Raw genomic sequence first — 15,574 nt, 5'->3', positions numbered from 1 at the left:
ATAAAACCTGCAATTTTAGCGTTTTAAGTTCGTAAATTTATCTCTGACCAATTGGGGACTTTTTGAACAGAATTAATGAACAAAGATATTTTAAATTCTGTCACAATTTTAATTTAATAAAAACATAAGATAAAACATCTGCAGTCAATTATAACCATGTGATTACTTTTTAAAGTTGGATCGCTGAATGGAAAACGTACGAAACACTTCAATACAAATAATTGTTGGTTTTTTGGGGGGAAGGACATGTATAGTGCACATATTTAGAGAATTATTTACGCTGTTCTATATTTGAGAAGTTTGACAAAGTTTTATATTTTCGGGTTGTATTCAAAAGGCTTGGTAGTTGGAGACAAAGAAGAGGCCCTACACTGTGTTATAATTAGTGTTAATTCGGTCTGGCTTTAAATGTTTCAGATATTTCCATTTCAGTCCTGTCTAATGTAATCTCACAACATTTCCACACTAGAAACCATATAGTTTGTTTAAACATTTCCACACTAGAAACCATATAGTTTGTTTGAACATTTCCACACCAGAAACCATATAGTTTGTCTGATTCAAGAATTCTTCCAAAGTCACAAAATGGCTGACACGAATAACCATCCTTAATTTTGGACTAATAGAAAAAAAAAATGGTCCCAAACCTGTGGCATGAGTAACCCTCGTTGAAATTGTCTTAATGAACTAATAATAATTAAAAACAAAGACATTCAATCAATCCTCTTCCTACAAAACACAGAAACTTAGGTTGAACGCAAATCTGATCAAACTCGATATCATTTTGGTACCTAACAACCATATATACAAAGTTTATTTTACTCTAGTCTTGGGCAGATTTTGCTTTACGGGTGAAAAACTATTTTTACTTAAAAAAAACTACCAGCTGGAAATTGTAAACAAGAAGTCTACCAAAAGTAAACTATATAACATGTGAACAAATGAATATGATATGAGATGGCACAGCACATATATAGTTTTTGAAATGATACAAAATATGTTGAATAATGTGTAATTAATTGTTTTACTTTCGTTTCAGCCAGTGAACACATGCAATTCACACAATAAAATGCATCTATTATTCTCCTTATATAACCACATATACACTCGTGTGTATTCAAAGCTATGACTGATAGACAATCTGATATAGATGTTAGTAGAAAGACACTATGTACGCAGTAGTTAAATAATGCAGTTTCAAATATCTCGAAGCCTATATTGTGGCGTGTTCTACAGACTAGGCTTTTCTTTATTATAAGCTGTGTTTGCCATCCGAGTTAACGATCTAAGTGATAAACTTCTATTGAGATTCAATACCTTAACTAGTTGAACGAAAAATTAATTAATGAACAATACCATGGGTAGTGTGTATTCTGTAAACATGTGCTACCAACATGTTAGCATCCGTAGCAAAATACCCTAATACGAAAGGTCTCGTCCAATACAACATATACTAGTCTAATCTTTCAAGGGATAGAAGCCATGAAGCTGAAAATCCCAGACTACAGTATAGTTTCACTTTTACTTTACCACGAAATATAGGATAAAAAATTGTCTTCATAATATAACTTACTGAATAGTGTACATATTTCTGAAGCTACTGACAATGTTGATGTGTTTCAGCAGATTAGTATGCAGGTGGAACCAAATCATGCTGACTTTCAGCAAGTTTGTTTTTTTTTCCTGCTACCACTAACACCAATAAAGTACGTACCACTGGTTGCTAAGCAAAAAAGGTAGTACAGATGCAACATATTTCTTTTACCAGGAGGTAAAACTGTTTATGTGGGACATACAAGGTTACCAGAAGAAAACAAAACGACATGAATAAACAATCATTATTTTTCACCGCCTTTCTGTTAATCTAAATTGGTTATAAAAGGGCAACACAACATATATCACTGAAAAACGTTACAGAATTCACATGGACTACTTACATATATATAATGGGTTGTTCTAAAGCTATCCTTACGAATGACCGTATCTTAGTCTTATCACCTCTCACTCAGTAAATACATATTGCGAAGAATGTTTTTTATTTCACCTAATAGCTATTTAGAGGCTTACAGTCAGTCCCTGGCACGTTTTACTGGGCAATGAGTCATCAGTGTAATCGATTTAAGAGTTCTTAGCTCTTAAGTTCTTAGGTGATGAACGATATCACATTTCTGACGCTTTCAGTGCACTAAGGCTAAGAAATATGTGTATACCATAATAACACGCTTGTTCGTTTTCACATTCTGTAGCACTTGGAGTAAATATCTAATTGTTGAAAAAAATGATTTCAGTATAAACTTAAAGTAATGCATAATCCATTACAAACACACGTTATTCCTGCAATACTATGCATTACCAAGTCATCTCCACCGGTCTAGTACGATGTATTTAAGGCTGTCTAGTATATCTCAACCTGTTACAAAGCGTCTTATTAAAAGAAAAATGTATCATACATCATTTCAAGACTCAAAACGACAGTTTCATTTCACAAGTTCTAGTTCTATTTAATAGGTATACCGGGTTAAATTAATTTTATAATTTATTATGTAACGGCAGAAACAACAGAAAAAAATCGTTAAGATAAAATACAAAAAGTAAACAAAAATTTGAGTATTCGATATAAAGACAATTTAGCTTTAATCCTCCAATTTAATTTTAAAATATGCAATACAATTTATCGCTGAAAAAAAACAATTCTTTTTCTCTACATCTCATTACTTTTTTTATAAATATTAAATTAAGAAATTTTCTAAACTGTGCTAATTTTCAAAATCATTCTATCTTATATCAAAGGATATTTTGTTATAGTAAACTAATGATAGTAAGTAGCCTGCGCCATCTATCAGTCAAAGTGTATAATGACGAACACACAAAATAACATTCACATAAACATTTATTTCTTCTGATACTCAAATAATGATACGAATAATTTTAAACATGGAAACTAGTATACTTTTCTTAAAACTAACTTAATATGTTAACCTACAGTCAAAATGTGAAACTTTCTGTAGGCCCATTTAAAATGTAAAATTGGTTAAGTCATGAACAGCACTAACAAAACTTTTTCCTCAACTTGTACTTTTACTCGACTTCCTGTAAATTTCAGTTATTTACCACATGCAACCGATTTCTTTTTTGTAAATAGATGAAAAGTAAAAAGATATAAAAAAATCCAGTCTTTTCTAACTTCCAAAAATATTTAATTTTAGCAAAGATAATAAATCCAACATTTAACATACCCTACCCAAAAACTTATAGCTTTAATAAGCATTAACATCTCTTGTCTAGCCTAATTATCTGAGACTAGAAACAATCTTAATTTAAGAAAATCATACAACCTCAGTGTACTACGTTAGTCTAATGTATTCAACATAATGATAACAATAAAATGTTCTCTGAGTTATAGCACAGTTAAACAAATACATCTAAGGGTTTTATTTCAAATAACTTATAACTACAGTTATTTCTAAATAATCTTCATTGACCTCACAAGAATAATTGGAAAGATACTTGTGCAGGTTATGAGAATTTTGTTTGTTTTAACATTTGGACTTTTAAATTACGTTAAAAAAAGGGAAGTGAAAAGAAAAAAAAAATGACAGAAGGAGCACTCACCACATGTATCTGATACCACATGTGGATGTTCTTCAATTAAAGATGCTCTGTTCAAGTTGGACTTCCTTTTGTAACTTTTGTCTTTCACCTTTTCCTTTGCTATGCCTGCTTCAGAACTTTCTTCACTTTCTGTGTTTTTGGTATGACTTTCTTCTGTAGTTACCTACAAAAAATATAAATACGTGATATGTCCAACAAGCTATGTTTAAAATGTTTCAGTGAAAATTAAAAATGTACTTCTAATGTATGCCATGTAGTGGTATAGGAGAATGTAATCACACTTGAATGATGTTCATTTATCAAACTATTTAATAGCAATATTAATCTAATTTAAAGTAGTATTAATCTAATTTAATGTAGTATCAATCTAACATGACACATTGTTAAGTGGACAAAAAAAATTTGGACTCCAACCATTAGTATTATAAAGAAAAGTTATTAAGTTGAATTACAAATTTTAGAAAACATTTAACTTCCTTTGTTAAATTAGCTTTTTAATTCTGCTGGGCTAGAAGTAACAGGACAAAATGCTCTTTGTAACAAAAAAGCTCATCCTAGTTATAATACTGTTTGCATGTTTTGAGGCCAACAAAGGAGCCATGAATACCACAGTTTATCAACTAAAACACATTTAGCTATTTAGAAAGGCAATAAAAAAACATACTTGTTCATGGTCCTCTTCTCTAACATTCTCAGTATAATCCTTAGCAACTGGTGAGGTATCACTTCTGAAATTGCTGGGAGAAGCACAAGTTTCAAATTCAGAAGATGACAGAGGAGCTGCAGGTGCTTTGTTTCGAAAACTTTCCTTCTTCTGAAGTCCATCTAACCCGACAATCATAATGGAAAATAAAACATGAACAGATTACAAACCAAATACTAATTTATAAACTAACTAGAACATATTTTCAGTACTTCAAACAAAGCTGTTAATAACCAATCTATTAACTAGTAAATTGTTAGCTGATTGTTTTATCTCTGATGACAAGAAAATTTAACAAAAAAACCTTACATTAGCAAACAAAAAAAAATATAATGTCTACTATTCTACAGATTAATAATAAATCAATATTCATATGATGTATGACTTAACAGTAGCTACAATAGTATAAAAAAAAGACATTTGAAAAAAAATATTCATCTTGTACAATAAGATAATTCTTCTGAAAGAGACCACAAGCTGATGACTAAGTTTCTTAGAAAAATTTTATCTAAGTGTTCCCATGAAATGTGTTTAAAAAAAAATGTGAAAACAGTGCATTGAAACAATAGAACAAAAAAAGCACCCGGATGTGATTTAGGTCCCTACACAATGATCTTGGATGCCAGGAGTTACATACAAAAGCTCATTTATTTGACACAACTTTTTCACTGCTCAAACTCAGACCTTATTACTAGTCCTAATATAGACAAAGCCAAAAACCACATCTTACTTAAGAGATTTATGTAAGCAATATATTCAGTTTTTCCACCAGTGAGATTATACATAAAGTAGAACCCCAACATTAAGGGTACCTACTGAGTGTGTCCAAATGTCCTTTACAGCAAAGTGCCCTTAATATTAAAAATGAGTCACACAAAGCTGGGTTCCATATTGACTATACAAATTTCTGTTTTGGTAACAAACAGTAGAAAAAAGAAAGTCTGAAAAGGTCTGCCCGTAATGGCAAGGTGCTGTTGTTTCAAGGTGTTTGTTAATCGAGGTTCTACTGTACAACATCATGTGCATGAGAAATGATAAACTAATAATTCAATAAAGAAAGCCAACTATGAATAAACTTCATCCAAAAAATAAAGATTTCTAACACTGAAGAAAAGGTTATGTTTCCAAATCTGCTGTGCTAATTTTACTTTAAGTATACTTTTGTTCTTTAAAAAAAAGTCATTACGACTTGCAATTGAGCCTAAGGTAACAAAAATAATTTTATTAATGAGGTGAAAAGTTATTTCTAAAGTTTACCAAACAAAACAACTTCTTATTCTGGTTTAATCAGAGATTGCTAGTTGAAAAATAACCAACAGTATCAATATTTTTTAAACAGCCTTACAGTCAACTATTAAATTAAAATCATTAGACCTCAGTGAAACATCTTTTTGCTTTTTAATTTTTTTCAAGAAAATATGTAAAAATAAAATAGAGCCACAAAGTGTGGAGCATGTTTTTCAAGCACAGGAAATGAGCCATAAACCTTTGGATTCACACTCTGCACATGATACTAACAGACCACACCTGACAATACAAAACAAAAAAAACATAAGAACATTTCAGGGCAAACAATAGAACAGCAATAGCAACTCTGTGTTCAGTTCCTCTAAATGTGAAGGACTGATGACATAGATGCTCAAAATCACATGCTCTCACCAAGAACACGATAACACTGTTTTATCACTTTCTTTTCACAATCTAGGCTATCTGTTAAAAACTATCAAAATTATTCCATTGCTAATATTGATTATTACATACAATTACTCTTCAATCTTTTCATGTAAAAATTCACATTTGGATTAGTTCCATTTGCTAGTTCCTGACAAAAAACAAGTTATACACAGAGAAGATATAACAATAACTGTTGGGTAACACTAAAGAAAAGTGTAAATTATAATTCAAACTTACCTATCTTCACTCCTGAATTTTCAAATAATGAAGAATTTGCTTCTGCTCTTAATCTAAGAAAAATTAATACAATGAAATGAAATTATCTAAAGAGCTGAAAACAAAAATCAAGGGGTGAAAACAGTATTCAAGCATTTCTTAAAAGAATTGGAGATTTATCACATTTTTTTGTTTTATCTTGAATATCCTTTACTAATTCAGGTTCTTTTGTGCTTGTAATATACTTCTTTAATTTAACTGAATTATAAAATTAAAATACATTTTCTTTTTTTAGGTAATAAAAATATTATTTTATCTATTGAATAGTTTTATTGTAAAATGTATATTAAAAATGAAATGTGCCATATAACACGAGGTCACTGAACTCTAATATCACTCAATGAAACATGATTGAAGTGTAAAGTGCTAAATTAAGAAGAGTGTGAGAGGCTTTGGTTAACAGTGTATTGTGAAAAACCTTGGAAACAGAGGAGATGGGTTGAACTGAAATATCAAAGCATTTGAGTGAGGAACTGTTAATAAACATTAGTTAAAACATGTTTGCAAACAGTACAAAATTTCCCAATAATAACAGTTTGAAGTTAACAAAAATACAGGAAGAGATTTTTTTTTCCTCATGCTGTTAAGTACATTCCTAAGTGAGTTTAGGTGCATAATTATGTAAAAGGGTGCTAATTAAAAAAAGATATGGTACCAAGGTCTTAGGACAAAAATATTAGGAAGTTTTGTTAAAGAAATTTATGATACATTTTAATTGTGTACAAATAGTTCTACTGCATGTCTCTACCTATCTAACTTAAGTTTGTTTTTTAAATGAACAATGATGTTTGTTTGCTATACATAAACTATTTACCCAACTGACCTAGAAGCTCTTGTAGAGCGAATCCTATCTCCACCATGCACATTTCCACTCTCCCGTTTTAAGCTCAGAGGCTGGGAATTTGCTGCAACATTTTCAGAGCCAGAAGAATCTCTTGTGATGAAGCGTCTTCTGGTAGAGGATTGGCTATTAGGAACTATAATGTTTTGAGCACAGGAATTGGGATGAGATTCTGCAATTTTTGATACTGATGGTGAAACCTCCTCTGCATTCTTACTGGATTTTTTATCTTCCTTGTTTTGTGAGTTATCAGATTTTTTCTTTGATCTCCGTTGTGAGTACCTCATGTATGAAGGCTCTTCACCAATTTTTACAAGTTCATCTTCAGACGACTTTTCACTGTATCTTTTAGCTATCTGACGACGACGTTCTTCTTTGTACATGAGCATACGTTCCTTCTGTACATTATCTGACACAGAATCATCTGACCTTTTAGCTCCAGTCATACCAATAACTGAAGAAAAGCCAACTGGACGCAAGAACCCATCTGAGTCTCGCAGAGATGAGATCCCTGCTCCTACATAATCTCGACCAACTGGTTGTGATCTTAGAGGCCTTCGGGCTGTTTCTGTCATGGCTCTTTTGATACAAGAAAAAAAAATAATTATAAATAATGTGAGCCTGCATAAACATGTTTGTCAAACACTGCTGTTTTGGATGCATGAAAACATTGATTATTATTCATGTGCTTAAAATTTATTTTTTATATAATTTTGGTACCTTGTCAATAACAAGGAAAACGTTCTAAAATAACATTTTTAATAATTAGTGTTTGGATAAAAATATACTTTACTTTATCAAAGATCAAAAACACATGTAATTTGGAAGCAAAAATCCTTAAAATAACTTCAGTTAATTAAAATTAAATAGTAACAACCCATGGAAATTCAGTTTTCATAACCATTCAAATAATATAGGTACAACCACAAGAATCAAGCCCACTGAGACTTAGTTCTGTCGATTTATAAATCAAAACTGTTTCAAAGCCAAAACAACATAAATAGTGGCCAGAAGTATAGTACACTATAGCTGACCTAAAATTATAAATCAGAAATAAAATGTGGCTCCTACTTTTGAATACAAAAAAAGAGACACTCCATGTCATCTTATTTATAACCTTACTGACCTTGAAGCAGAAGCTAAGTGCAATTTTGACTGCTATGCTAATATTCAATATGAGTAAGAAATGAACAAACAACAACAGCACCTTTAACTTTCAATGCTCTGTCATTTACATAAAATTCTAATCTCAGTGCCAAACTTGTTTCTGACAAGTTGAAAGATAGGAACTTTCTCTGTTTTTTAGGTTTCACCAAGTAATTTTCACATTTCAAGAACTTGTGTTGTTTCCAAATGATTTTAAAACAATATTTCTAACAAATTATGTCCAGAAATAATTACACTTCTTTCAAAACTTCAGTTAAAACTCCTCACTTAGATTTATATTTTTTTAACAATTAAAATTTTTAATTTGCTAACAATTTTCAGTAGTAATTAAATATCCAAAAGAGACATTCCACAGACATAAAAATGCAGAATATATTTAACCCTACAGTAACCAATAGGGTCAATTGGATTTTTAAACATATTTTGTGTGAAGTATTTAGGTAAAAAATTGCTTCTGTATCCATTAATTTGTTAACTACATGGTCCTAAATAAAATATGATACACAAACACAAAGTTCTAAAAAACATCAGATCATTTTACTTGAGAGAGGACAGTAAAAGAACACAAAAACATGCAACTACCTATATTTATGCTTTACATAGATCATTCAAATCTCTATAAAAATAGACTTGACTACAATATTTAAAGCACATACCTTTCTGTGGATGATGAAGGAATCAAAGTGAAAGGGAAAGCTAGATTAAAGAATTAATAAAGCCATAATTTTCTTCAGTATTAGTATCTGTATTTGTCTTAACTACACAATTACGTATATAAACAGGTACAAAACAAAATTAATAACATTTTATTTCATAAAAGTTTTAAAATATCTAATATACTATTGATAGAACTAGAACAATGTCAACACCCTTTCTAATATTATCGTAACATCCCAATGCTAACTCTTACAACTATTTCAGGCAAAGTATGAATGCTGTTTATAATACCAGCATAACATACTAATATTAAAACTTTAAGCATCCATGTTGATGTGTAAATGTTATTTATAATATTAATAAAACATCCTAATGTATCAAATTACACATATGTTAAGAAAATGTCAAAGCTGTTTATAAAAGCATTAAACATTTACACTGACAAAATGTGAAATCTTTAAACACAAATGTAACATACTAATGTTTAAAAAAAACATCCTAATGTACCAAATTAAACATGTGTTAAGAAACTGTGAAAGCTATTTATGACATCATTAAACATCCATACTGACACAATGTGATAAATCTTTACAACACTAGCGTAACATCCTAATGTTACCACATTAAGCTTATATAAAGAAAGGTGTACATGTTCTACAATACTAGCATAACATCCTAATGTTACCACATTAAGCTTATATAAAGAAAGGTGTACATGTTCTACAATACTAGCATAACATCTAATGTTACCATTTTAAGAATTTATGCAGACAAAGTATGAATGCTCTTTTAATACTAGTGCATAGGTAGAATGTAGAACTTTTGTCTTTGAACAAGAAACTGATGTTGAATGTAGACATGACTAGACAGTTTTTAATCAACAGCTTTAAACTGTCATAAAGCTTTATTGTATTTTTAAAGTAGGTGGAACAACTGGCTTTACAACATTCTGGTAAAATTGGTATCTTAATGTCACTGGTTAAACTTGGAATGCATGGTTATCACAGCATAACAGCTCATGCATGAAGCTGGAGTTAAACTAATTGTAGTAAAAGATAAAACTTTAAATATGAGTCATTATACTACCGAGTATTAAAAAGTCGTGCTTACGTACCAAATAAATGAACAGCAGATGACTCATGTGACTAGGCACATGTGTAAACTATACAAAAAAAACAGCTTCTGTTGCTTCACCTTCAAAATATGTAGTACTTGCTCACACTACATGTCACACATACAAACAAGTACTTCAAGAGGTTCACGCGACATTTGTTGTAAGATGTCAGTGTTAAGTCTATTTCATCTGTATTTATCACAGTTAACAATGGGATAATAAGATATACAAAATGGAAAAGGAAGAATTTCATTTATGTATGGTAATAAAACAAATTAAATATAATTTTATGGCAAGTTTTCCTGTATAAATAGAAATTTTAATACAGCTAGATAGAGATGAAACATAAAACCACAATCTACAAAATACAGATTTAATCAGAGAGGTTTTATAGGAATATTGCACTCTAAATAGCATTTGATTTTAATAAATGCTTATATTATTCTAAACAAATATAACAGATGCATGACAAATGTAATAATAAATTAGCAAGTTCAAAACAAAAATTCATTAGTTAGTGATACAATGAGCCTACAAATCTTAAATGTAACACAATAAACAATTTGAAACAGAAAATTAATTCCTCAATCAAAAAAACGATTTCTATGTAATGTTTACTCTTGAAAATGTCTTGTTTACAGTTAAATACCATGATATAATTTTAAAAAGCTATTTTATGTATTAATTCATTTTCTATAATTAAATGAAAGCACAGTACAATCTAATGTTTGACATTCAAATTCAGTTAAGAAACTTACTTTATGGAAAAAAAACTTACTATAAACTGAAGCCTATACCCAGGTTGTTCGGGAATCATGTGTTCAACCGTATATGTACATAAAATAATTTGATGTCTATATATATAAAATCACTTCTTGAAAAACGTGGAAAATTCCTAAGCCTCAATATAGTTCTGAGTTACTTGATTTTCTATTAGATTTCATAATTTCTTTTAAATTGTCACTATACTTCTACAATATATAATTTACCTTCAGTCTTTGTTGCTCCTGACATATCCTCAAAATCTCCATAATCTAAAATCTTCAACAGTTCATCACCTTCTGAAAATAAAAAGTCACAAAATTTCTGCCAATTGAAAGAAAAATGTTAACTTATTCAGTGTTCGATTTTTCCAGGTGTTACATTCTAACATATACTTCTTTTCATGAGGCTGAAAGAAACCAATATTTTCAGTATGAATTTACATATTTTATCTCAATTACCCCAACATATTAAATGTCATTAATTTTCACTCTAACAGATGAGATATTACACCAATAACATTTCATTTAAAATTACATAATTATCCAAAATTTAGCATATCCTCATTTACAGAATTACTAAAAAGGCTTTTGAGTAAACATTTGAAAATGTAGATGTATTGCAAGGCTTTAAAATCTATAAATTCAAGTGAAAATCCACCTCACTGGATTATGTACTGTAAAAAAGATTAAAACTGTAAAGTTCACAGAAGCAAGAAGCTTTCTTAGTACTCTATGGGATTGCTTTACATGCAAGTAAACATGCACAGTATGAGCAAATACTATTGACACAAAACATGCATTTTACAAGAAAAATACATGTAATAAAGTTCTTATGTGTGATAATAAGATATATATTAAGATTCAATGATTTTCCTCTGTTGCACAAAGTGAATGAATATGAAATTCTACTGCCCAATTTGGTATCTTACATTTTCCCTTTGAATTTTAACTCTGCCTTCAAATTATTTTTTTTTCAAAGCATTCACAACTTACATTACATTCTTACCAATTAAAGCCCTGTCTGTAATGAAATGACCCTAAAACAGAGTGAAAATACTCAACTCCTATGTAAAAAAAAAGGAAACCACCATGAGTAATTAACGAGAATAACTGTAATATTTTGATTGTTTTTGTGTGCCCCATATTATTAGACATCATAATCAAAGTCATGGACCCACAAACATTATGGTGTATCAACAATTTATAAAAATGTATTCAAAAAGCATTCGTCACAAATGCCAACTTTAAATTAAAAAATACTTTTTAGCTTTCATTTGAACTTTGAAAATAAAATTATCCTATCATTTTCCTAACACAAAATAATAAACTTTTGGACTTAGCCTATATTTATTATCTGAAGTAAATCACCACATAAGATTCTTTCCAAATTACCTTGAACTTTGGAAATTGCAGTCTTCTTAAAGTTATCCTGAACAAATGACTTAAAAATATGCCAAGCTTAACCTACGGCCAATACAAGAACAAAACAGAAATAATACACAGACGCTTTTAGATTATCATTTAATCTGACTAGAAGGTTGGAATACAGTTACTATCAAGCTCTACAGTATCAAACACAACATTCGTTAAGAGTTTCCAACATTTGCGTCAAATTTCAGAATTTTCCCTTTTTATTTTTTTATTTTTATTCCTGTCTTCAGATACATAAGTTTACCTGATAGAGGCACATCTATATCAATGTCTGAGTAAAACTGAGTATTATATTAACATCTTATTAAGAAACATTCGAAAGTTAATGGCACTAAATAAAATTGGTATAAATTATAAAGAAATACCCAAGCGAATAATAAACTAGTTATTGCTACATGAAAAACAACTCTGTCTCCCTTCTTATTGTATATTAAAAACTAGCTCCCTTACAAAATCGCTTTAATCATAAAAAAGGGGAGTGAAAGATGTTGAGAGGGGGGAAGGTAAAACGACAAAACTCCTCAGAAACTGATTTAATACTGACTCAAGACTTGCTCACTTGAAGATTAACTAACATACAATGAATAAGTTTTGTTTAGGTCCTATCTCATGTACTCTTATCTAGTTCATTATGTTCTTGTTATACACGTATAATGTACAACCGGTAATCTCTAAATCAACTACATTTCTCCTTGAATATTAGATAATTATAATACGCTGCCTACATTTCTAATTACTTTACCCAAAATCTCGACTTTCGTTGTGAAAACTGACATTTCTCATGAGCATCAGATGGTGCACGATCAGTAAAGTGGTTTATGAGATTAAAGCACACAAAACAATTCTTATGGTGAATAATTTTGTCGTTTTCTTCAAACATTTTAACATCCTTTTCCAGATTGCCTTCCATTACATTTAAGGAAGAAACTGACTGTTCTACTTTAGTGTTTTATTAGTTTGAACAATAGAAGCAAGTTTTGTGTTTGGAATTTTACTCGTTTCAAAGAGCGATTTGCGTTAATAAAGGGCGTTATCACGACATTGAGAATTTCTGAGAAACTACTTAATTTCTAGTTTCGTGTTCTCAAGCACATTTTACCTTTATAAAATGATTCTTAATCACGTCATTAGGTTATAGAAGATTATGCTGAACATACAAATATTGAATACGAATACCGTTATGAAACAGGTACGTCACTGCAACATTTTGGAAAAACAATAAACGCCTCTTTATTTGAACCTTCCTCAAATAACACTATATAACAATAAATGTAATAAAACGACGTTCAAAAACGGCTGCACATTTTCGAAATCAGGAAACCGAAATTATCAAAGACACGTCTGTATGTATATTTGTTGGGCTTATTGCCCTTTATGAACTTAACGTTGTTATAACATGCTCACTGGAAGAGCCCCATTTCCTAAAACCAACCCAGTACACTTCCTATCAAAACACTACACTTATGCCGTCACTGAATCCACTTTTAATATTCTTGTATATATTCCAGTATTTTCAACAACAGTCTTTATGATACCATTAAACGTGACTTTTCTTTAAACATCAGTATTTTCATAACCTTACAAAATACTTTCTATCATATTTTCACCGAAAAAAAAATAACATTTTCCCTTTTTCACCTTATTTAAAAGGTTCAAATGCTTCTCAATAAGAAATACGATTAGACATACGAAGTCTGAAACATACGTATATAATTATCAGAAACATCCTTTTTAATAGAGATGTTTATATATATATATATATATATATATGTATCATAAGAATAATCTTTGACTCATTACAACTTAACATTTAGAAGAAAAACGAATACACAACATAATTCAGGAGTTTCATAACTTACCCATATATGAAAGTTAGAATGGAAACGCTTTCACCTACAATGACACGAAGCTAAAACCCATATCCTAGTCATTATTTTCTATTTGAAAGAAACGGAAATAAGATTGTGATTTCCGTTAGCGAAATCACACGAAGATGCATGTCTTGCAGCTGCTCGCATAAACCTTAACCGTACAAAATTAATGTGGTTAAATAAACCAGTCAAAAGCATTTTATAGACCAGAGAGATTTATTCAAGAAGCAGCTTCTATGGTTACTTTTCTTTGTTAACCAGCATGACATAGAGACATTTCACTTATTGCTTGTTTGTATTACAAAATGCGTTACGTATATGATCACGTCTTTCCTATATTTATTTGAACATAATTTGTTTAACTGCTTTCCACGCCTGAGCAGTGGAACTCCAGCAGTTTACAGTTGGTAAGCATGTACCTTAAAACAAACTGCAAATCTCAATCAAACGCTGTTAGTTTTTATACTAATTGCTACAATTAGTTTACACTAAATAGGATCACTAAGTGATTGAAAAATTATAGGAAACCTCTTACACGTCTATAATTTATGCTTGAGTTATAACGATCATTTGCAAGAAAACTTAATTTGCGGACGCTTAGAAGACTTCTTCGATTCTTCAGTAACTACGTGGCAAGGAGCGGAAAGCTGGAAATACGACTATTTCTGACTTTCAAATAAGTGACCTCACCAGTTTTATTACCACATATCACGATAGGTAGAAATACGGTTTTCCTTCTCTCAAACACAGTGATGCGATCACAGCAATTTTAGTAGGCGACAAGAAAGTTAATCACTACTTTAAATATAGAGTTGTACGTACGTACACACACACACACACTACATATATAATATGGTTAATGCCCAAGTCCAATCTTTGACCACTGGAGCTTAAATAGTATCCTATGAAGTGTTTCGAATCGAGACACAGATCCATTTCAAATGTTAAAGTGGATATACGGTGGAGTTCAAAGTGTTTATTTTTACAATACATGTACGTACATCATGTTTATGTAAGTACACATAATACTTAGCTGACAATATTATAACAATGTTTTCAGTGTTTCTTAAGTTACAAAAACAACAATATACTGCGTTACACAACTAGTACACACATACGTACAAAAACACACACAATATTATTTCACAAAAGACTTATGGTGGATTTGGGGGGGGGGGTGAAGGCTAAAATTGCGTGGGTATCCAATTCAGTCGGGGGACCCAGCCGTATAGTGTATTTATTCTACGTATGTGTGTTAATCAGGGCTGACTAGAAATGTCTCACAGAAACCACTATTTTCCCTTCCCCCTCAAATGACGCCCGTGCAAACGTATAAATGTTACATGACGTGTACGTGTGAATAAACTTTAAAAGACAAATACTGTGTTAAATAACTTGTGCATGCATATCGAATACAAAAAAGCAAACAAACCACAAAACAACACACAGTGTGTAACGTAATTT

General features: G+C 30.6%; 1 protein-coding gene across 8 annotated transcripts in view; it reads right to left on the bottom strand.

Annotated features, from left to right (window-relative positions):
• LOC143226342 (uncharacterized) overlaps window positions 1–15,574 on the bottom strand; it is a 158,635-nt gene that overhangs the window by 22,921 nt on the left and 120,140 nt on the right. For 5 of the 8 annotated variants that reach the window (XM_076457187.1, XM_076457186.1, XM_076457188.1 and 2 more), the window contains 6 exons: window positions 11,034–11,105; window positions 8,930–8,969; window positions 7,089–7,685; window positions 6,227–6,279; window positions 4,277–4,437; window positions 3,613–3,775 (listed from right to left, as the gene is read on the bottom strand). In XM_076457187.1, coding sequence (XP_076313302.1) covers window positions 3,613–3,775; window positions 4,277–4,437; window positions 6,227–6,279; window positions 7,089–7,685; window positions 8,930–8,969; window positions 11,034–11,105 — 1,086 coding nt within the window. Of the gene's footprint in view, window positions 1–3,612; window positions 3,776–4,276; window positions 4,438–6,226; window positions 6,280–7,088; window positions 7,690–8,929; window positions 8,970–11,033; window positions 11,106–15,574 lie in introns of all 8 variants that reach the window. The other 3 variants (XM_076457182.1, XM_076457184.1, XM_076457183.1) reach the window with 3 other exon arrangements.

Source organism: Tachypleus tridentatus, chromosome 9 (assembly GCF_004210375.1).
Source record: "Tachypleus tridentatus isolate NWPU-2018 chromosome 9, ASM421037v1, whole genome shotgun sequence".
Lineage (NCBI taxonomy): Eukaryota > Metazoa > Arthropoda > Merostomata > Xiphosura > Limulidae > Tachypleus > Tachypleus tridentatus.
This window is presented reverse-complemented; position numbering and strand designations above follow the sequence as displayed.